The following is a 23,961-nucleotide window of genomic DNA, read 5'->3' on the forward strand; positions in this document are numbered from 1 at the left end:
CACCCAGCAGTCCAGGAGCAATTAGGAGAGCACAGAGGCCCTTTCTCATCAACTGGCAATTTTCAGGAGAAGAGCAGATAGGTTGGCTTTTTCTTTGGCTGCCTCCTCCTCCTGCTGCTGCTCTTCTGCCTCTTCTTCTTCCTGCTCCCCCCTCCCCTGTTCTACTAAACAGTCAACTAAAAGTCAGTAAGTGAAATGTCCATAAATATATATTGTGAATTTTCTATTATTTGTGATTCAAATTTTAAAATCACTGTTTCAGATGAGGAGATACTGAAGGTTTTTTTTCAAATGGGGAGTGGCGGGGAGGGGAGAGATTCTTGCATTGGAACTGGTATTATTTTCAAAAACTAAAACATTTCTTGAAAGAATGGAAAGGTCCCATAGATCCTGTCTTGAAGGATGCGGCTGGGTTTAATAGCATCAGGGTAAACTGAGCAAAACATGTCTGGCTCCAGGGATAGTGCTATGTTGGTTACATAAAGACTAGACCAATGCTAGTCTTTTGAGTCAATTATTGCCATAAACCGTGGCAAGTCTACTCATGAATAAAATATATTCATTGAACACCACTACTTGAGCTTTTGAATATGTATCAATTAAATTAAATCATTTTAATTTATTTTTTAAATTCTAACCTGTAAGCAGCACAGAGCTGTTACAACCTAATTTTTCTGACTAAAGTTTTAATGACTCCAGAGATGGAATGCAGTCTGAAGTTAAAGAAAGAGGGAAAAATAAACCATAAATTTGCCAGGAATAATTTTCCAATAAACCATGGAAATTCTTACTCTACAAGTTTGACCCTGACTTTTCTAGAATGTTCAATAGTCTACAGTATGTTTAGTGTTTTAATGAAATACAAGAACATGTTTCTAAGAAATCATTGACATAATCATAACACACCTTCTACAGGAAATTCAGACTTTGAGGGTTTGGGGAGACTCACCTCAATCTCTACATAGTCATGAAGTTTCTTGCAAGTGGCTGAAAATGTTTCTGTTGTACCAAATTCAAAATACCACAATTTATTCTTCATTCTGACATAGAAAAACAAAAACGGAAGAGCATTCTGGAGTGATACATTCACATGATACTTTATCTATACATGCTGTCGTGATAGCAGCCACAAAGTTTGCAGTCCAATATGAGCTACCATAGTATGATTGGAAAATGATAATGAGTAAAAAAAAAAATACGAGAATATTAGGCAATTTATGGAATTGCATCACAACAGCACTAGTTGATAGAATATTTCAGTTCACCAATTATTTTTTACACTTTTCTCTTTTTTTCAATAAAATTTATTTACATCTGCAGTTACAAGTTTAACTAAATGTAAAAATCTCCTATCTGACAATTAATATATTCCCACAGGCTTTAGCAAAAACTCGAGAAACAAAGAGGAAATGAATAAGAAATTTCCCTCTGTTCAATTAAGAGAGACAGTTGGTTTTACACTCCAAGAATTATTTAATCCCACCTGGCCAAGTGCTTTACTCTGATAACAACGTATCATTAGGGATTCAAAAATTATTTTGTTAATTTTTAAAAAACATTGTTTGTATTAAGGTTGTTGTTTTGTTTTGTGAACTCTGAAGACAGAAATATCTTTTCTTAATAGAATAGCTGCTATGTTCAGAACCAAATTTCAACTCAGGATGAGACACCATATTATTCTATGATACACTGATGCACGTCACAGTGGTACATACTGTTTGTATCACAGGATTTACCTCAGTGATGAAATTCAGCTGGCTCTATCCGGATGGCGCAATCTGGTAGCACCAGCGGCGGGACGGTCTGCCCACCTGCCTAGACATCATCACGTCCCATTTTTGACCCTCTGCACATGCACAGAATGCTCTGCGCATGCGTGGAGGTATGCGCAAAAGTAGCAAGTGAGCTAGTGTGCGCAAGCGCACTCACATTTGCAAACCAGTAGCGAAGGTAAGTGAATACCACCCCTGATTTAGCCCATATTTTAGCAGTCCAAAGAGCTTATAGAAAGTAAACAAAAATAAGGATGCTTTCACAAGTTTCCAGTTCCCAATATCTCATAATCAGTCTAAAGCCAGTTTCAAAATAGGCAGAATAGGCAGTGTGACACCGTAAGTCCATCATCCAAATCCTATTATCTCCAGTCAGCTGACTGTTGATGATGGAAACTGAATGTCTTCTTATATTGGAAGGAAGTTGACTGGTGGGAAAGCTGCTGCTGCTACAAGCCTTGCTCTTAGGAAAGGCAACCAGCCCTTGTTGCACAATAGCTGGTCAGGCTACCCCCATAAAATGGTATGCTTTGCCTGCTTGTTCTTGGCCCATACTATACGCTATTCTTGCAGGATCCTCCCTTACCATCTGTAGATGCTATGTCCCATGCCTACTTGCCTTTCAACCTTCTGGGCACCCATAAATTGTAACCCTCCTTAATTTTGTTCATGAAATCACATGTATGTACATGTGGGGTGGGGGAATAATCTATTATATGAGAATTCCTGACCTAAATCTGTCAAATCTTGTTTTTATTTCTTGATTATAGCAATCTACTACACTAATGTTTTTAACATACAATAATTCTGAGGAAGCTTCTTTTTTCCCTTTTATTACTTGCATGTAATCATAGCCAATTAAGTCTTTGGCGTAGAGTCAACTAAGCTGCCTCATTCTAGTCTCAATTTAAAATAATTCAGAGAAAGCATCTTTCCACAGAGACAGATTTTTTTAAAAAATATATATAATTTAAAATATAAAAATATACTAAAACAGCTCTATAAGGCCAGTTGAGGAAATTGGATTCTTTCTCAATTCAGTATTTCTAACATGATTATTTTTGATTATGATGGTAGAATCAGGAGTAAGTGGTGGTAGCAGACAGTTTAGAAGGAAAACCATTTTACTTCAATTTGAAAAGGCAGTATGCTTCGACTGTCCCTTCATAATTTAGGACAGAAATATGCCTGGATCCACCCTCCTTTTCTAATACATATTTGATGGCCCCTCTTTGGCCTAAGATGACTTCATTGCTGTCTAAGGAACATGGTAATTTAATAGAGTTTGTTTACAGGAAGTGCCTCTACTTCTGTGCGCTATTCCTTGTATGAAAAAGTTTCAATCAGATCCTCAGAAACCATCCAAATGTTTAAAGACTGGTGTAATGCTATAAAGACAGGAACAGCAGCTGTTTGGCGCCTAGCCACCTGTAGGTGTAAAATCATCTCCAGAACTAAATAGGGAAGTCTTGAGGTATTGTACACATTCTCACTATACTGTGCCCTATTGGAACACACTTCCTTGAATAGCAAGGTGACAAGCCCATTGGGTTTTTTTTAAGAAGGCAGCCTGCTTTGAAAAAAGTCAAAGTGTTCATCCCATCTAATGGAATATATATCAGATTAAACCACAGGAATTTTGAAACACTAACAATGACATAAGATAGCTTGGTGCTTTGCTCAGCAGACTAAATGGCTCTGTTCCAGAAATTCTCAGATTATGTTTTTCAACTTTTCAAGGCATTTGAAAATGTAGTATATCATCTCACTATTCAGACTGAAGCCACACTATGCATTTGACAATCCATCTACTCTACTCTATTTCCATGATTGTGCACAGCCCTTTTTCTCTTCTCAAAGATGTCTACACTACACTACACTACTAACTACACTACACTACACTACACTACACTACACTACACTACACTAACACTACTACACTACACTACACTAACTAACACTAACTACACTACACTACTAACCAGAGCATATAAAACATTTGCTAGACCAATTCTAGAATACAGCTTGCCTGTTTGGAATCCTCACCACATCTCTGACATCAATACAATTGAATGAGTCCAGAAATATTTTACAAGAAGAGTTCTCCATTCCTCTGAAAACAACAAAATACCTTATCCCACCAGACTTGAAATCCTAGGCTTAGAAAACTTGGAACTCCGTCGCCTTCGACAAGACCTAAGTTTAACTCATAGAATCATCTATTGTAATGTCCTTCCTGTTAAAGACTACTTCAGCTTTAATTGCAATAATACAAGAGCAACCAACAGATTTAAACTTAATGTTAACCGCTTTAATCTAGATTGCAGAAAATATGACTTCTGTAACAGAATCATCAGTGCTTGGAATACTTTATCTGACTCTGTAGTCTCTTCCCATAATCCTAAAAGCTTTAACCAAAAACTTTCTACTATTGACCTCACCCATTCCTAAGAGGACCATAAGGGGCGTGCATAAGCGCACAAATGTGCCTACTGTTCCTGTCCTATTGTTTTTCTTTTCTTCTTCTTATATATATATATAGATGCTTATACCTCCTAATATTTACTCATATATATGTTTATATACTATATAATCTTTTTATATGATGTTGTGACAAAATAAATAAATAAATAAATAAAATAAAATGTCATCTGGAATCCTACCTATGCAAGGCAAGTGTATGAGTAAGGCTTCCACACTAAGGATCCCTTGAAAATCTTCCAAAGAATCCTAGGTTTCCAACTTTGGAAAATGAACAAGTAGAATAATCTTGTCCACCCCACTGCTTATTCCACATACTTTATTTTTCGTAGATTACTGCTGGACCAAAACTGTACATGCGTGTTCATGGATTTTGGAGACAAGTCGATGGTTAACCAATGTAGGCCACAAATAAGTGTCAGGGAGTCATAATAAGGTAAATATTTGATTTAAGTAGAACGGAATGACAAGGACTTCATTAGAGATCAGGAAGCTGGAAGAAGTCCAAGAACTTTGTAGCAAAGAAAGAATGTGATAAAAAAAATAGGTGAATAAATTGTTAATTGCTATTTTAGTCCATAATAATTCCAAGACTTCTATCAGCTATATTCCAAGTTCTAAATTGCACATACTGATTGAAAATTAATTAAATTCAAGTTCAACTCTATGTGACAGTCCTTCTGATGTTTGAACAGTGCTATAAAATTTCAAGGTTTCTATAATACAGTACCCCCAACCATCAACAGGTTAAACAGAATCCAACCTGGTGAATACCACATTACACTGGATTTTCAGTATATTTATTTTACATTTTCTATTCCTATGAACTATTTATGCTGCCTATTTCCTATACACCTGAAAATGCTTCGGAATGCTTTGATTCAGTTCCTTTGGATTATAAATATGTAAACTCACCAGAATTATCACAGGCAGCAAATCTTTATTTTTAAATCTGTGAAATATTGAAGCTATACAGAAGCAAGAGAGGCTAATTATCTCTCTTGACAATAAATATCAGAATACATAATTGTGGCAAACAGGCTATGAGATTATCTAATTAATACGTGTCAGATATATCTGTACATGTCAAATAAATCAACTGTTTGCTGCATATCCATTACAATTTCAGCAAAAACTATAATCCAACATCTGAAAGGCCAAACATTATTCATTTTGCATGGTTGAAGCATGGGATTACTTTACAGTTTCCATTCTGTATTTCCTAGCCTATACTTAAGATGCATTATAAGATAAAGAAAGAAGGATAAAGAAGGAAGACTGTTTGCTGAAGGTCTATTAATTCTTTAATTTTTGTAAATTTTTCCTGAATATCTCCTGTATAGACATTAGTAAGTGAGTTTTGCTTTTTTTAATGAAAGCAAGCCAGGACTATTTCTCATGAATCTACATGTGAAACATGAGCTAGTTCCAACCTGATATTCTGTTTTGCCTTTATTGCCTGTTTCTGCTGGTTCTGGAATTTATATATAATTATGAAGTGTGAATGAATGGAACTGGATCTACAGCCAAATTCTAGGAGCTTTCCAAGCAAAACCTAAAATAATCAGAATTGCCAAACGTTAGAGTTCCAAATCTTAGAATACTACATATGCTTTTGAGATAATTTTGCTTCAGGATTTTATATAAATAACATAAGTTTCTTTCAGTAATACTTTTTATCTTAAAGATGAAAAGTGCCATGACATTATCCCCAATTTACAATCAATCCAATTGGATGTGGAGTAAAACCTCAGTCAGAAGCAAAACAGTAGCTCAAATGGGCAAATAACCAATCAATGAATGAAATAAAAATTGGTTGTCCTTCCATTCCTCTGTAGATTTATGGGAAATTTGTTAGGCAGGAGGAATTGTTCAGATTTATGGAAACAAAGTAGAAAAGTTCTTATGTTGCATCTTAAATATGTAAAAGAGGGGGGTGGGAAACAGGAAAGGAAGAGAAGCTTTGCAAAAGCGAGGGCAGGAGGTGAGAAAGAAAGAACAGGAGGCTCCACCAAACCTGCCAAAAACAAGAAAGCTGCCCACTGAACAAAAGAAAGGCTGAATGGAGCATGAGCTTCCTAGGTTGAAGATAGCTGACTGACTTAATATGCCATTTCTGGATCAATCCTAAAATTGTAACAAGAACAGCATCTGTTGACCAGTAGCCAACAACCAAGGGCAAAATGGCCATCCAGGGCAGGAACTAGCCCCAGAAAGATAGATATGTGCAAGGTACTACACCTTATCTGTGATGGGTCTGCTAGTAGAATGGAAGAAGTCACTGCAGACCATCTGCTCTGAAGAGCTTAATGTGGCTCAGGTTGCAAAACAGCCATTTTAAACTTAAGCTAGAAAACATGGCTGTGAAGTGCAGGTGGCTGGGAGTAGGAGGCAGCCAAGTCATCCACTCAGGAAACAGTAAATGGCCTATATTGGCACCGGACCAAGCAGAAAATGTAGATCTGTGCTAAGAGTTGTGATCGCTGTCAAAATCAAACTTGTCAAAAAAACTCCTATATTTTCTCCTGAGATTGAGGAGCAAAATCTTTATTTTTTTTAATAATTATTATACACTTAGGATTCAGCAACTCTCATCATTTCAGATCCACAATTTCCCCCCAAGAGACTCATCTCTGACCCAGACAGTAAGGTATGACACGACTCAAGAGAACCAACATCATCATTCACTTTAATCAATAGTAGAAGCTGGAATTTTTACACTTTTATTCTTGTAAATTGTTAAAAATGAATGAAACATGTACATAGCCGAGCCTTGGCCTATGTGTGGGCTGATTCTTAACAGGTGGACAATATGACATAAATTGCTATTTCTATGACATGCACCATTTCCCTTATTTATTGACTTAACTCTCAGAGCCCCTCACCCAGATTTGCTGGTTGAGGAACTCTGGGAATTGAAGTCCACAAGTCTTAAAGTTGCCAAGGTTGAAAACCTCTGCTTTAGAGTAAAGGGCTTTTTCAAACTTGAAGACTGCCCACCTAAGGCTCAAATATAGCTCTGCAATGGCCAAAACAAAATGGCCAAAGTATTGGATTGTAAGTACAATAAAAGATTTTACACTATCGGACAATGATTTTCACTAAAGGGTGTTCCATCCTTTGTCCCTGTTTGTACAAAAACAAAACAAACAAACAAAAAAACAAAACTAAAGCAGCTTTCCCCCCTTTCCAGACATGTGGTCCAAGCCAATTGAATCAAAACCCCACACATTTAGATAGAGGGTGCACATACTAGGGAAGGCTTAAGCAAGTAATTTGGTCAGACTGTACAAAACTTATAACTAGTACAAAAGAATTGTGCGAGGGGGAAAGGCTGATATTTACCTGCTATTGAATTTTTCAGGATGCTTTTCCCTCATCAAATGGAATCTATGTGCAATGGATGCATCCTATAAAAAGAAGAAAGGGAAGCAAATGAAGCCTTTTATAAAGTACAGCCGGTATTTCAAGAATTCTTAACACTAGAACTTATAGATTTGAACTTGCACTTCTTATATTGTGCCTCCCCACAATTATTATAACTAGTGTTGATGTTATATTTCTCCACAAGCTTCTTAAAGTTATCATACCAGAGTAATGTCTGTTTTCAAGCACTTTCACATTACTATAGTTTGCACTTCGCATTTCTTACCCCCATTTTCATTAAGTTATTTAAATAACTTATATGTTAATCAAATAGTTTTGGGAACCAACAAAAAGGCACATAAAATAATAGAGTGCTGAAGAAAAAGCCAAGGCCTCTGCAGATTGGATTTCAGGGGCAATTGCATTTGCCTGTAATTTCTAAAAAATTTAAAAGTGCTATCTCTGGGAAGGGAATGCAGTCTGCCAAAGAATTATTGTTTTACTGCTTTTCAAAGAGAACCTTGGCAAGATACTGTGGTGGCTGAGCTTCTGTGGGGAAGTGGGAGAGGATGCACTAAGCTGGAAGATGGGATGATGCAAGTGTTTCTCCCATGAGAAACTAGACTGCCATAAGTTCTCCCTAGAGTTCCAGTCAAGCAAAAAAGAAAAAAAGAAACTTGCTTTAAGAATGCTTCCTGCCAAAGCATAGCTAGAAGTAAGTTGACTCATCTGTCAATCACTGTCAATGTTGAAGGATCACAGAGACTGAGCACTAGGTTTGAAATGTGTGGAATTCTTGTATGGAGGATGTCCTGAGCTGAATGTAGGCATTCTTGTGTTTTCTATCATTTTACAATACAAAGTATAAAATAACAGCAAATTTGAATGCTTTTCAATGAAAAATGTATGGTTTCTCCTAGTCTAATGACTTCTTCCAATGTCATGCCCTTTTAGATACATTGGCCTAATCGGGGAAGGCTAATGTATGTTACTCATGGTTATATGTTTTGCACTCCTACGGTAGAATACAGAAGGCAAAATATCCACCTTAAAAAACAAACAAACCCTTAAGAATCATTAACAAAATAGTCTTGTATTGGATACCTTTGGCCATTCTTTGCTTTGCTGACAATTGTGTTCTTATCCTCACTCTGTTTAAGAAAGCATAAAGTTTAAACTGATTTCAAATTGCAAACAGCAATGCAAAGAGCTTTCTTTCAGCATTGATGTTTGGATTGCCTGTGGAATGCACCCTCCTCATCCAGGGATTAGCAAAGTCCACATCCCTCGCTTCATGGTGGAGTATTGAAGTGTAACTAGGAAGGGACTTTGCAAATCCAGGACCTGATCTATTTGTAATCCAAAACTTCCTGTTAGTGATATAGTTACTGCCCCACATTTCTCAGAGTCCAAAAATAAAGGGAGAGAAGATGGGAAGCAGCATGTGGCAGCCTAGACTCAAGAACAGCTTGTTATCATCAGTGGTAACGTTTAAAAGCATCTTGTTAAGAGCTGGGATCCCAGAATAACACAGCCTGTTTATGTACTGTTCTTATTCTTCAATACCCCGTAAATCAGTGATTATAATGACTTATACTATAGATACAGAGAATCTAGGACACCAAAGTCAATTTTCTTAAATATCTGCAAAGCATGACAAATAATTTAATGTAATATTAATCATGTGTTATTGATTTTAAAAGGTCAGCACATCAATTACAGCTATTTGTAAGGCACATTGCTTATGCCTGTAACACATTTATGGCAATCATCAATCATTTATAAATGGAGCCTTACTATAACAGAAGAACATTTCTAAACAAATGCTTCAGTGTTTCCCCCCCACTTTCCATCAGCTGTTTCGTCTACCATGCCAGAACATTAAACTAGTCAGCTGTTGTGAGGGGCTTCCTAGCAACCCTACAACATGGATACACTAATAATTATTTGACCAATTTCCATCAGTGAAAATGCATATCAACCGTGAAGGCACAAAGAATGTTTAATAGGACAAAATGGCAAGATAGTTAAAATATATTTATATAAAAGGTTACTAAAAGGCTATACATGCAGTTATGTAAAACTACTAGTATAGCACGAAAGCATATTTAACTGGACAGATATGTTCCAGCTAATAGGGCAGAAAATAGCACATAACTGAAGACATGCACCTTCACACTCTGCCCTATTAGCATGGAATGGAGTATTTTCATTCTGAAATATTTATTCTTTCTGCTTGCTGCTAGTCTATAAAAAGGTTGCTAGTGATCAAATATGCTTTTTGAGCAGCACTAAATAAATACATCCTCGAAGTTGTTGCCATTACAACTTTCCTGCAGATGCAATTCATGCTTTTGGCAAGCAGGTTGCAATTATGATGGTTGCAGTGTCCTGTGGTCACTTGATCATCATTTGCAACCCTCCTGGCCAGCTTCCAACCAGCAAAGTCAATAGAGAAGCTGGCAGGAGTGAAATTGTGAAACTACTAGGTCCTGTGGATCAGGAGAACTGAAACTAATTGCTCTGCAACTATGATTGAAACTGGCAACTTCAGGGAAAGTAGCAAATCAGCAAAAACAATGTGGAAAACATGCTAATGGCTGCAGCTTTTTCTGGACTTGCATGGTAGCCATGTAAGTTCAGGGAAATATATGTTTGAGTTAAAAAGGCAAAGAAATATCTATAGGACAGCAAAAATGAGTTTCATCCTATTGCTGCCTCCATAATGTCTTCTGAACCAACGCAAGTTTTTTCTTATGGCAGTACTGTCACCACTTCTCCTCCACAGAGCAATAGCACTTAGACTTATATACCACTTCATAGTGTTTTTACAGCCCTCTCTAAGTTGTTTACAGAGTCAGCATATTACCCCCAACAATCTGGGTCCTCATTTTAGCCATCTTGGACAGGATGGAAGTCTGAGTCAACCCTGAGCCGGTGAGATTTGAACTGCAGCTAGCAGTCAGCTGAAGTAGCCTGCAGTACTGCACTCTAACCACTGTGCCACCTCGGCTCTTTGGATCATCATCAACATATATAAATAATGGTTGCTGAAATTGGGTATGTCTAACTTAATGAAAAAAAGGACTAGAGGTGACATGATAATAGTGTTCCAATATCTCAGGGGTCGCCACAAAGAAGAGGAGTCAAGCTATTCTCCAAAGCACCTGAGGGTAGGACAGAAAACAGTGGGTGGAAACTAATCAAGGAAAGAATCAATCTAGAACTAAGAAGAAATTTCCTGACAGTTAGAACAATTAATCAGTGGAACAAATTGCCTCCAGAAGTTGTGAATTCTCCAACACTGGAAGTTTTTAAGAAAAGATTGGACAACCATTTGTCTGAAATGGTATAGGGTTTTCTGCCTGAGCAGGGGGTTGAACTAGAAGGCCCTGTCCAACTCTGTTATTCTAAATATTTTCCTGACTCTGCAGAGGTACCCTGTGAATCCAGGAAATAGTATAGTTTACTTAAGGAGTTGCTGATAAAATGGAAGAACATGTTGGAGCTACAATACCTTTCCTACTTCAGATCTGAACACTATACAACCTCCTATAGAAACATTACTGTATATCAGTTTTGAAAGATCAGAACTGGCTGCTTCTATGGTAGCAAGAAAAATTCAAACTACATGGCTCAGGTCCTTGTTGGTATCTTATTGGTCATCCTTCTCAAATGTATCTGTCCAGAAACTAACATCAAGTAAATAAGCTCTTTTCTCACACCTTTGGTCTCAAGTGCTCCAGTTATGGAATTTAACTAAAGGCCAAGCTGTTTATCCAAAGGTTTGGGTGAACTCTCCTCTTGCATCATTTGGCATGTTGCGGTCACTGATATACTCTATATGGTGTTATTATCTGTTTTATTATTCTATAATGATTTTGGTGAAAAATAGTCATAAGCAAACAGGCAGAATGCCATGCCACAAACTTCTGAAGTGCATACACTGTGGAAATGATCCCTCTATTATACCTCCCTTTGCTTCCCAAATCAATTCTCTACTGCAGTCCTTCCATAATTAATGATGTTCTTATTAATGACCTTGATACTCCAATGCATTGGGAACAGTATGAAGGGGAAAAATGAAATAGTTGAGACTTAAAATTTATCAGCATGGTAAAAGATGATAGGATTGTAACTCTAAATATTTGGAAAGCCACATGAATAAGATAACACAGATTGCTTACTACTCCTATGGAGAAATAGTTGTTGATGATGCTGTATGGGACAGGATCTCCATTCTCCTCTTTGTCATTGGGAATAACATCAATTTGCCATCGGTCCAGCATTACCTCAGTACTGTGCTCAATATCTTTAAGTATTTTTATTAGGTTGCCTCCTTCATAGCCTTGGAATAGAAAAATAAAAATTGACAGGTGATGAGGAACAGAATGTTATGGTGGAATTTGCCAAGCGTTAATGGGGCAATAGAATAAGAGAAGGCCAGGCAGTGATGGGCTGGATGGTATAGAGCCAGAAAAGAAAGGCAGATGATCTACAATTCAAAGCAGAAATCAATCTGAAGTAGCATAAGCCTTCCCAACAATATAACTGGGTTTGGAGCTAAAGTCTGAGGCCCATCCCCATCTCTAAATTAATTGCTGGTGGCAGAAACATCGGTATCAGTCTCTTGGCCAGCAACCAACGTGGATTCCATATAAGGACCATTTAAAATCCCAGCCCTAATAATAATGTTAAATTGCAGGATAGTTCAAATTGCAACTATGAAGCAGTATTTTGAGGGTCATAGAGTTATTGGTTGGCTATAGCTGCTGGCTGCATGGTGGATATTATGGGATATTTGCATGGGATATGTACTTTAAATAGGAATGCATCCACATCATGGAGATCAAGAGTGATTGTGAAGAGCCTCTAATGGTACTTTAATAGGGTATGCATGCACATGGGGCACGATGGTTTCGGCATACACTCATTTCTATCAAGGTCTCCATACTCTTGTCTCACAGGGGAGAGCCAACTAAGTATGTTAGTTGTAACAGCCCATTGGTGTACCGATAAATGTCTAATAATCAACAATCCCAGCTGTATTGCTGCCACTACTCTGCACCCTAAGCATCATAGCTCATATCTGTATTCAAGTGGCTCATAAAATTCCAGAAAACTTAATAATCAGCTCTTGTGAGCTAGTACAAGCCAGTTCCATCACACCACTGCACCAGTCACTTAGAACACTCATTCTACCACTGTTTTCAAGAAAGATGGTAAGTGACCACCCTCTTCTTTTGATACTGTGACCTGATAGGAAAGTGTATGCAAAGCTTAGATTTCTTTTCCAGAATCAGTACTACTGGTTCCTTAAGAATTTAAATCTTTATTGCATAAAGCAAGATCAGAAACTTACGTTGCAAATGGAAAAGAGAAGAAAATGAAGAAAAATGAACAAATATCTCTTAAATAAGTTGATCTCAGTTCCTACTAACCCAGGAAATAGATGCTCTCTAAACTCCAGGATCCCTCACACATATACATGTCGTAAAGTTCACACAGCCCACATCCCAATCCACAAAATGCAATAGATCTATACTACAACCAGCTTTGCTGGTCTAGTTTTTTTGTCCAGATTCATTAGTTCCTCTCCTGCAGCTGCCAAAACTGGAACTTTTGTCTTCCTATGCAATTAAAGGAGAAGTGCAAAAAACAAAAACAAAAAAATGCCTGTTCTTTCTTGTCTGTCTATATACCCGTCTGAGAAGGAAAACTGATTGGCTCCTTGGTGTTCAATTGTGTTTAATTTTCTCCATTTATCCTCTGAATGGTGAAGTGAAGCTACCTTTCCTTTACCTTTGCATGAAATTTCCCCATATTCATAACAGCAGCAAAAGATAGAAAATGGCTAGTGGCATTAAAAACAGCTGACAGGTTTCAACAACAAATGGGACTGCTAGCAAGAGGAATCACTGGAAAGCCATGACATGAAATCATGGTGAATGAATCATGGGCTGACTTGAGAGACTTACCTCCTCCCCATCGGAGACAGCGGGCAAGATCATTCCCTGTTCCCAATGGCAGGATAGCCACAGGAGGGTGCTTTGCTAAGTTCATTTTATCTGCAAAGAAATAAGCAACAATGAGAGGCCCACAGATAGGCCTTTGGATATGATGACCTTCTTTTGCAACATATGCGAGAGGAGAACTCACAGGAACAGTAAAGCTTAATAACTCCCAAAGGGATAGAATTCACTTGAATTGTGTTCACCAGCTAATAATAATAATAATAATAATAATAATAATAATAATAATAATAATAATAATAATAATAATAATAATAATAATAATAATAATAAACAATAAACAATAACAGGGAGAGTGCATGATGTACCTGAAGCAAGTTGGCTAGAAGACTTGGCCTCAATGTGATTGATGCAGTGAATGGGAATCCACTATTAGTGGAAGAAATGGTGGAGGGGGAGGAAGGAGTTGGGGATTAGTATTGTGGAGTCCCTGATAATTATGATGAACCTTACCTCTACATCTGTATCAACCCCTCCCCCACAGTTTAATCAATAGCAAGAGCACTTAGATTTATATACTGCTCCACAGTGCTTTACAGCACTCTCTGAGCAGTTTACAAATGTTAGCATATTGCCCTCAACAAGATTTCTTCCCATCTTTAAGGAAGTGCATTTTTTGTTACTAGGTAGGCACAACGATTGTCATAATATGACATCTTTCAAAAAATTAAAGTCTCTGAGAAACAGGGATAAATCTTTAGTGGCTGAAAGCAAACTAGTAGCCAAGCTACTTTCAACAAGTCCTTCCTGAGCCTTTATTAAGTTTGATGCGATGGCCAGAACGTATAGCTATAGCCAATATCAAAAGAGCAGGGGAGAGGAGGTGACACTACTACACTGGTGGTGTAGTACAGGGGTCTCCAACCTTGTCAACTTTAAGACTTGTGGACACAAATTCTGGAAGTTGAAGTCCACAAGTCTTAAAGTTGACAAGGTTGGAGACCCCTGGTATAGTACAAATTAATTTGTCAATCATGAATGTTAATATAATCAATTACAAGTTGTGTAAGTAGTCACATTCTCTGCTCCTCATAGCAAGAAGGTTAAAACCTAGGCTTACTCTTTTCATCTAAACTGTGCTTGTTGATTTTAATCTGTACAACTGTAGCTGCTTATCAGAAAGTCCTAACAACTACGAAGAAGTGGATGGTAATAATAAGGATGCAAACTGTACATGAAGCTAATTATCTGCTTTTCTTGTCAGAGTTCTCTAATTCACAGTTTCTTTTGTTATACTGGACAGAGATATACATATTCATGAGAAAGAAGAACCTCAGCCTCTCCTTCCCTTCTCTTAGCCGGGACCCTAGACCTGACCCATGCTTCTAATGATAATTCATTTATCAACTGTTGACAGATCCTAATTTACCTATGCAGTCCAGGATCCATCCAACTGTCCCATCCCCTCCACAAGCCAAAATACGAAAGTCTGGGGTATCACAGAAAAAATTTAATCTAAGAAAAAAAAGAAGGCAAAAAAAAAGAAGTAGTTTAGAAATGGAAGTTTATTGTACAATAAGAAAAATGTCACATTCTCCCCAACCTTCCAAGTGTATTCTGGAATTTATAATCTGAAATATATGGAGAGTACATGACTGAGGAAGGTCTGACTTAGATGGTTGCTTTTCAAATTCTGCAATTTGAATAAGTCTAAAGAAGTGAACATACAAAAAAGCATGTTAGTTCATGATTAAAAAATGAGATATTTTGCTATTCGCAACAAAACAGGTGAATGATTAAGTGCAATCTAGCTGACAAAGAATTATGCAACTTAGCATCCAATCTGTACTTCATGGATGATACCTGTTTTCTATCTATTCCTGCTCAAAAAAACCACATTTTTTTAGCATCTAAATTTTAGATATAATTCCGTTAACAGCAACGCACTAAATAATCTCAGCTGCAAATAGCATCTGCTGCATTGATCCTTTGTTTTGCAATATGTATTTGCCTCTGGTAGCTCAGCAGACTAAGTCTGTCTGTTATTAACACAGCTGCTTGCAATTACTGCAAGTTCAAGTCCCACCAGGCCCAAGGTTGACTCAGCCTTCCATCCTTTATAAGGTAGGTAAAATGAGGACCCAGATTGTTGGGGGCAATAAAAGTTGACTTTTTATATAATATACAAATGGATGAAGACTATTGCTTAACACAGTGTAAGCCGCCCTGAGTCTTCGGAGAAGGGCGGGATATAAATTCAAATTTAAAAAAAATGAAGCATTCACATGTATTCTTTCATGAATTTATAGAGACCCAGTTGACTCAATAACACAAATGTAGCAAATGTAATGCAACCATGCATATACATACTTTAAAGAACCACCAGTCAGCTGAGTTTCTCAATCTAAGACATATTAACAAGCTTTTGTGTAGGGAAAGGGAAATTGAACTGAGGAAAGAGGTAAAGAGGAAAAAGAAGTGAAGTGATAAGAAGAATAGATCAGAGACAATACAAAGGAAGCATGTAATAGTAAGAAGGAAGACCAAAGATTTTAAATTATGAAAAACAAACAAGCAAATATGTGAAATAGGCCACGTTTTGAAATTCAATACCCAGGATTAGGTCCTCCACGATCCAGGTTGTAAACTTGTCTGGGATTGAGTATGTAATGGAATTTCCTATGTACCCTAAAAGTAAGAAAAATAAGAATCAACAGCTGTAAAAAGGAGTCAAGGCAAATTATTATTTTTTGCATTGTTTTGTGGACCACTTTTTTCCTCTAATAGTGGAAAAGAACACCAGAGCATCAGCTATACTTAATATGAGAGTAACTACTGTACAATAATTAAGTTGAGGAAGTGGAAGTAAGCAAGAACATGGGAGAAAATGATTATGTTATTGTAATTGATTTTAATGGAAACTGATATTAACAAATTCAATCAATGACAAGTAGGATTCTGTGACAAGAAACACTAAAAGTGAAAATTATTCAAAGATTGGGTAGGAATTCCTAAAACAGGAGTCACTAAGAACAGGATTTACTTCCCCCCAAACAAAATTAAAAGGAAAAAAAGTGGAACACAGCAAAAGAAGCTGACCTGGTTGCACAAAAAAAGAAACAAAAAACAATATTTAGGGAAAATCTGTAAATAAAAGAACCACATAAAAAAAGGGGGGGAGACAGTCACCGAGGAAGAATACATGCCAGGAAGTCTGATTTATAGATATGGCATCCAAAAAAACTATGTACAGAATCAATTGAGGTTAGGAAAGGAGGTTTTTAGTAGACTGTTTATTATAGATCTCACCCTATTCCTAAGAGGTCTGTAAGGGGCGTGCATAAGCGCACCAGCGCACCTACCGTCCCTGCCTAATATTTTTTTTTATTCTTACAATCCGGGTCTATAGCTCCTAGCACTGTTTATAACCCTTATTAAGTTATGAAGTCCTAGAAGAGGCTGAGCGAAGTGGACTTCAGGGATTTAAGAAAAGAATGGAGGCAATGGGAAAAGCACAATAATGCTTTCAGATTTATAGAAAAAAATGAAGATTTGTTTTCTGGCAATGTGTACAACGGGAAAACATAGCCTTTAATTATATGAAAGTAGATTCCACTTGAGTGTTAAGAAAAGCTTCGTAACAGGTAGGGCAGATTGTCAATGGAATCAATTAGCAAGGAAAATAGTATGCTCCCCTTTGCTAGATTTGTTCAAGTAATGGCTTGGCGACCACCTATTTTGGATACTTCCATTTTCATTTGAACAGGGAATTGCACTTAATGGCTCCTTCCAGTTCTACAATTTTATAATTCCAGTCTGGTCAACCATCTAGACAAACATCAAATTTTTACCAACATTTTACACTGACTGGCAGCAGCTCTCCAAAGTTCTACTTTGGAGTCTGTTTTACTGTTATCTGAAAACGCACATTATTTAATCTGGATTCTGCATTCAAAATTGATATTCTGATGCTAAACTATAGCAGTTTCCTGCTTCAGGACATTCACAGAAGCTTATAGCACTTATAGCAATAGCACTTAAGACTTTTATACCATCCTATAGTGCTTTACAGAACTCTCTGAGTGGTTTACAACATCAGCATATTACCCCCAGCAATCTGGATCCTCATTTTACCAACCTCTGAAGGATGGAAGTCTCAGGCAACCTTGAGCCCTGTCAGGATCCAATTCCAGGCTGTGGGCAGAGTTTGCCTACAATACTGCATTCTGACCACTGAGCCACTAGGACTCCTTGTAAGAACTCTTACACTTGTAAGAGTAATGATAAAAATACCTGGAATCATAACTACATTTTATGTAACATTACAGTTTGAATCTAAGGGAAAATCTGCTATAAAACATTTGCTTGAAGGAGGTTTATTTGTCTACAACAATTTATTGGTGCATTTATTGCATCACAATCTTAAATCTTGGAAATGTACAATTTTTCAAAAGGAGGGGGAAACATACCTTTCTCCTTGCCTTCCTCCACTCTTGGGGTTCACAAATACCAGCAATGGGTGGGTTCCTGGCTTAGGCGTGATCTGAAAAGCAAAGTGGATATCAAACAAGCAGACTCCTTGCACAACATAAATTGTGCAGAAAGGAGAAGAAATAAGTGATGTGGCAGAGTTACAGGTGAAGCAAAACAACTAACTAGAAAGATGTTGGGTAAATAGGATTTAATGCTATGGAGAAAAATTAGGATCCTCCAAACTGCTATTCTTTGCACCTTTTCTGCATATTATCGTGCTATGTACTGGGCCACATATTGTATATTGGACACAGACTAATAAATGGATACTTTATTTAGGAGGCTTGTGACATTCTGCACTTTTTTGATACACATCAAGTGATTGAATTCTTAATGACATGACCGATATTAGCCTATCAAACATTTGCAAGCATTGATTCTATATCATTATAATCTTTTTTTCAAAGAGAAGATATGCTGAATTCTAAATTAGAGGAAATTCTATGGGGATGGGTGTTCTGCTATTAACAAATGCACGGTTTAGCATAGCCATAATTCCTGGAGTGGGGTAAGGTCTTCCATTAAGCAGAATGAGGCATGTATCTCAAAAAACAGATGCTGAAAGGTGAAAGCAAGATGTTAGGGAAAAAAATGCAATAAGGCATGTAGTTTTCCTTCTGTCCCTTAACCAGTGTTTCTCAATCTCAGCAACTTTAAGATACACCGATTTCAAATCCCAGAACTCCCCAATCATACTCGATGGAGAATTCTAAGAACTGAAGTCCATTCATCTTAAGAATGCTAAGGTTGAGAAACATGGATATAAATCACCAAATTGCCTTCAGGAATGCAAACCCCCCCCCCCCAAACCTGTTCCAATGTTGATGCAAAGAAAGATGCAACTTCCAGTTTATTTGACTTTTTATATGAAAATGGAGAAGGGAATGATGGCTTGTTATTATTTTTTTCTGGCCATGAAATGCTTTGGGACTATCTAGTATCAGAATGGCTTATAAGCAGGCTAAAGAACAAATATATTGACACTGTGTTCTGGTATATTTTTCTCCAAAGTGTCCCACTATTGCTCACAATGATGAAAGTGCTTCTCCATGGATACATACACCTATACATGTACAAGGGAGGAAAGATGCTATCAGCTACCCACCTGCAGTCCATGTCCATCCACTGTGGTAGTATTGTATTTGAAGATCATATTTGTATCCTCGGGGGTGGTGCTGGATGGTGATTCACTTTCTGATCTTCGTGAGTGGGATTGCCTATCCTTTTGAAGAGTCAAAGATGCATACGGACATTTAAAAATAGATAGCAAAGAAGTACTAATGACATAAACAGAGGAAATGATGGAATTCTAAGTATAAAAATATATAATAAGACTACAAAAGACTAAGGATATTGTATAACACGGGGGTACTAAAATGCTGCCTATCAAACAGTGCAAAACTTAACGTTTGGTAAAGGACATTAATTTTATAAATTCCAAATGATCTTGGATAGCCTAGCAATTTTGCTGCAAATTATAATTAAGTTCTGAAAATATCACCCTAAAAGTAACTTCTGCATAGCGGTAGTCAGAAAATTCCCACAAACAAGATTTAATTGAGGCCTGGGTACTTACGGGACCGCCTGCTGTTACCACATGCCTCCCACCGACCCGTACGCTCTCACAGAGAGGGACTTCTCAGGGTGCCGTCCGCCAAGCAATGTCGGCTGGCGGCCCCCAGGGGAAGGTCCTTCTCTGTGGGGGCTCCCACACTCTGGAACGAGCTTCCCCCGGGTTTACGCCAAATACCTGACCTTCGGACATTCCGTCGCGAACTGAAGACACATCTTTTCATTCGCGCGGGGCTGGCTTGAATTGAATTTTATTAATTTTAAATTTTTATTAATTAATTTTAAATGGGGTTTTTAGTTTATTGTATATTTTTACTTCTCAGGCTAATTTTAAAATAAGTTTTTTAATTACATTTTAAATTGTACATTGTATTATCTGTTTTATTTTTGCCTGTACACCGCCCTGAGTCCTTCGGGAGAAGGGCGGTATAAAAATCAAATAAATAAATAAATAAATAAATAAATAAATAATATCTCCGATCTTGGAGAAGGCAAAAAGCCATCATGATTAGTAACTATGGAAAGACCTCCATTGAATTATCTAATTTTATTATCCATTTTCTCTGTAGAATCATTCTGTACATCATGGTCCCTTTTACTGGCCTTTTGTCTAATATTTCCAAATTAAGAGTTACTTCAGCCCTTTATTCACTTTGTTTTTCTTTTCTTAACATTCATGTGACTTTCTTTCAGTATGTATACCCAACAAAGTTGTGGGCCATGGTTAGCTTTACTCTATACCTATATACCTTCAGCTTCAGAGGAAACAGTCCTCTGTTATATAACAGGCATAAATGTTCCATATTGGTTTATATATTTAGAATGTCTCCACATAAAGACGGACTCTTTGTGAAAAATATTATTTAATGTATTCTGTATGGTTTGATACATTCAACAGTTACTACATTTTTAATATTTTAAGTTCTGATTTATGTTTTTGACACGTAATAATTTTTATTTAATCCATTTAAGAATTTTGTTCGTTAGTCATAGTCAGATACAGTAGACAGACAGAAGACTCTAGATGAAAAATCCAGACACCCCCCCCCCCATTGTATAATGACACGATTGAATAATAATTAAATTTGGGCCTTGAAAATAGATGAAAACAGATAAAAGCTTTGACATAGATTTATTTCATTTAAAGATCAAAGGTGATTAATCTATAACATCCCCCCCTCCCCACTGCCATTCATATTTGTGACATCCACATCAGTGGTGGGATTCAGCTGGTTCTGTCCGGATTGTGTGAACCGGTAGCGGTGACTGTAGGAGCCTCCGCCCACCAACCTGGATGTAATGCATGACTACTGTGAAGGCTATGCGCATGTGCAGAGGTGCGCACGCTGACATTTGTGAACTGGTAGGGAAGGTAAGTGAATCCCACCTCTGATCCACATATGTCCTGGGAACCATCAGTGTAGTTATTATGAGAACCTTAGTGCACTTTCCCCAGCTTGAGACCATGGTGGACAAGATTGTGGGGAACCATGGTCCAATACACAAGGTATTACAGAGGAATACCAGGTTTAGAATGGCTAATCTAATTAACCAAATCAGCTTGGATAAAATCATTTGGATCATGAGACTATATTATCCAGTTACCTTAAGTGAGACAGAACCAACAAAAAAATACCACTCATGAAAACAATTTGATGTGTGGCAAGCAGACTCATTTACCAGAACAACTGGGCAGATCTGGGAAGGCAGCAAAATGTGGTCTTTTAGATGCCCACCATCGCATTCAGGTTTCACATGTGAGGCACATTTGTTGTGAAGCTTTAAAAAGAGACAAAACAGCATGTACCAATGTTTACTTTCCTGCTTCCATCCATATCCATTTGATCCTCTAAATTTTTCCATTACTTGTGATCAAGAAAATTATAAAATCAGATTAGCAAAGCACCTGATGTTTCTTTGATAAGATGGCTTTTAGTCTTCAGCACTGCAGAAAAGCCATTGCTTTTTATTGGGAGAGTTAACTACTTAAGGAGAACGGTCATGAGAAAATAGTGATTCTTTTTGTACCAAAATGGAGAGGGGAAAGTATGTCCATGATACAGTTATACATCTCTAGCCTTGGCTTGGCAGGTATTGATGTACTGACCAAATGTCTGGAGGCTATGAGTGCTTAGATGGGGAAGACCCCACAACCCAAACCTGGCAAGATGGAGTGGTTCTATGCTTTTGGTCCCTGGTGATTTATCATCATTGACTCCGGAAAGGGTCATACTTCCTCAGAATGAGCTGGTGCACAATTCGTGAGATTTTCCTGGTATCATTGTTCCTGCTCAGGGGGACCTTTGCATAGATCCATGTTGTGCACCAACTGTGTACTTTTCTGGACTGGAAGACCTTGATCCTGGTCAATGCATTTTACATGGGTTGGCCTTTCAGATCACTTGGAAGCTACAACTGTCCAGCAGTGTATCCTCCTCTGTCACATTAAAAATTACAATTTCCTGCTAATTTTTAGGAGGAGCTCTGGGAGGTTATGCTTTTCTGTTGTAAACAGCTTGTAATTCTGTGAAATTGTTGCTGTTTCTTCAAAGAACTGCTCTGAGTTCTTTGGAAACAGAGAAGAGTTTAAATTAAAACATTAATAAAATAAAAAACCATGTTTTTAAGCAGCTCTATTCTTCCTGCCTTAATATCTGCAGGTCTGGTAAACTTCTATACCTATCATTGCACTTAAGAGGCATTAACCACACATAGCAATAAAAATAAAATGCCTCCAAATATAAAAAAGCAATGCATCCTATGAGTTTTATTTTTGTATTACAGAGGTGCTTATAATAGTTCACAATAGTTGCAAAGTGGGTAATATCATTGTTATCATCCAATGTGTTCCGTGAGAAAGCCAGTTTTGCCTCTGAAGCCTTCTAAAAATACATTGTGGACCTTCCTTTTCACAAAGATTTACTTCATATATGTCAGAATCAGGGTTATAAAAGAGGTGATGTATAGTGGCATGAACTGCTGAGTTACCATATTTTTAGCATTTACGGTTTCTGTATAATTTACTGAATAATGGCTACTTTTGGGATTAGGAGGGATAACAACAGTGGTAAGGGAAAATGAACCTTTATTTCTTACAAACATGTCACAAAATTTAATAATTTAAATGTGTAACAATCTGTCTTGACTAAAGTAGATTTCTATAATTTTTTGGTTAAAAATAAAAAAGACCACATTCTTTTCCCATACTCACTGTGATTTGGCACCATGCACAATGTAGTCCGGTAATTCCCTGGTAGCATTTGATGCTTTTATGACATCGATCACACTTGGCTGGGGAATTGCCCTCAATCCATGTGTGCTGCATAACCTAGAAATGCAAAATTATTCAACTAGCTTGGTAGAAAGGAAGGATAGTGCAAAATTAGTTCCTACTACAGGAACTGTCTCCATCTTCAGTTTAGGGAATAATTTTCTCTGATTATTGGGTATTTCTATAATTTATATCAGAGCCCTAGTGACACAATGGTTAGAATGCAACATTACAGACAAACTCTATCCATAGCCCGGAGTTTGATCCTGACAGGACTCAAGGTTGATTCAACCTTCCATTCTTCAATGGTCCATAAAATGAGAATCCAGATTGTTGGGCAAATATGCTGTCATTGTAAACCACCCAAAGAGTGCTGCAAAGAACTATGGGGCTGTATATAAGCCTAAATGCTGTTGATATCATCTATACGTTTATGAAGGCATAAATGATTGTAGGTAAATAGCTTAATTGTCAGCCTTACCGGGTAGACCAGACAGGGAACATGATCAGATAAACTAATTTTACTTTACTGTAAAGCTATGTTAATAGAATTTTGCAAGTGTGAAAGTACAGTTCTACTGCTATTATCTTTAGATCCTGGGAACTTTTGGAGAGTCCCTACTGAGACTCTTGGTCTGCTCAGTCTGCAGCTGCAGTCTACTCTGTATATCTGACGGTTCCCTAGTTAGCATCTCTTTTCTCCATGTCTCAAGGTCTTTCCCACTCACCATTACATTAAAACTTATAATGTGAATTCCTTTGGAAGCCGTTCTTAAGCAGTATTGTATACCCATGTGCATACACTGTAAACAACTGCATTTCTCTAATGCCTCAATGTTTGATTCAAAACCCAAGTTTCAATTTAGCTCCTGTACTAACTGCAATTCTTGCCTTCCCCACCCCCCCCAAATAGAGCATACTGTTTGAACCTTAACACAGTTACAATTTCAGCAGCGTTTTAATTTCTCTAGTACAGGGTTGTCAAACTCAAGGT

General features: G+C 37.4%; 1 protein-coding gene across 1 annotated transcript in view; it reads right to left on the reverse strand.

Annotated features, from left to right (window-relative positions):
• The window catches only part of DGKG (diacylglycerol kinase gamma), a 123,064-nt gene that overhangs the window by 26,415 nt on the left and 72,688 nt on the right, over nucleotides 1-23,961 (reverse strand). The window contains exons 15-24 of the mRNA XM_058188793.1: nucleotides 22,908-23,024; nucleotides 21,377-21,475; nucleotides 19,230-19,346; nucleotides 18,061-18,134; nucleotides 16,205-16,279; nucleotides 15,021-15,106; nucleotides 13,598-13,687; nucleotides 11,807-11,967; nucleotides 7,599-7,663; nucleotides 950-1,040 (exon numbers count right to left, since the gene is read on the reverse strand). Of these exons, the coding sequence (XP_058044776.1) occupies nucleotides 950-1,040; nucleotides 7,599-7,663; nucleotides 11,807-11,967; nucleotides 13,598-13,687; nucleotides 15,021-15,106; nucleotides 16,205-16,279; nucleotides 18,061-18,134; nucleotides 19,230-19,346; nucleotides 21,377-21,475; nucleotides 22,908-23,024 (975 nt within the window). The remainder of the gene's footprint in view (nucleotides 1-949; nucleotides 1,041-7,598; nucleotides 7,664-11,806; nucleotides 11,968-13,597; nucleotides 13,688-15,020; nucleotides 15,107-16,204; nucleotides 16,280-18,060; nucleotides 18,135-19,229; nucleotides 19,347-21,376; nucleotides 21,476-22,907; nucleotides 23,025-23,961) is intronic.

The sequence above is a fragment of the Ahaetulla prasina genome, chromosome 6 (genome assembly GCF_028640845.1).
Source record: "Ahaetulla prasina isolate Xishuangbanna chromosome 6, ASM2864084v1, whole genome shotgun sequence".
In the NCBI taxonomy this organism is placed as follows: Eukaryota; Metazoa; Chordata; class Lepidosauria; order Squamata; family Colubridae; genus Ahaetulla; species Ahaetulla prasina.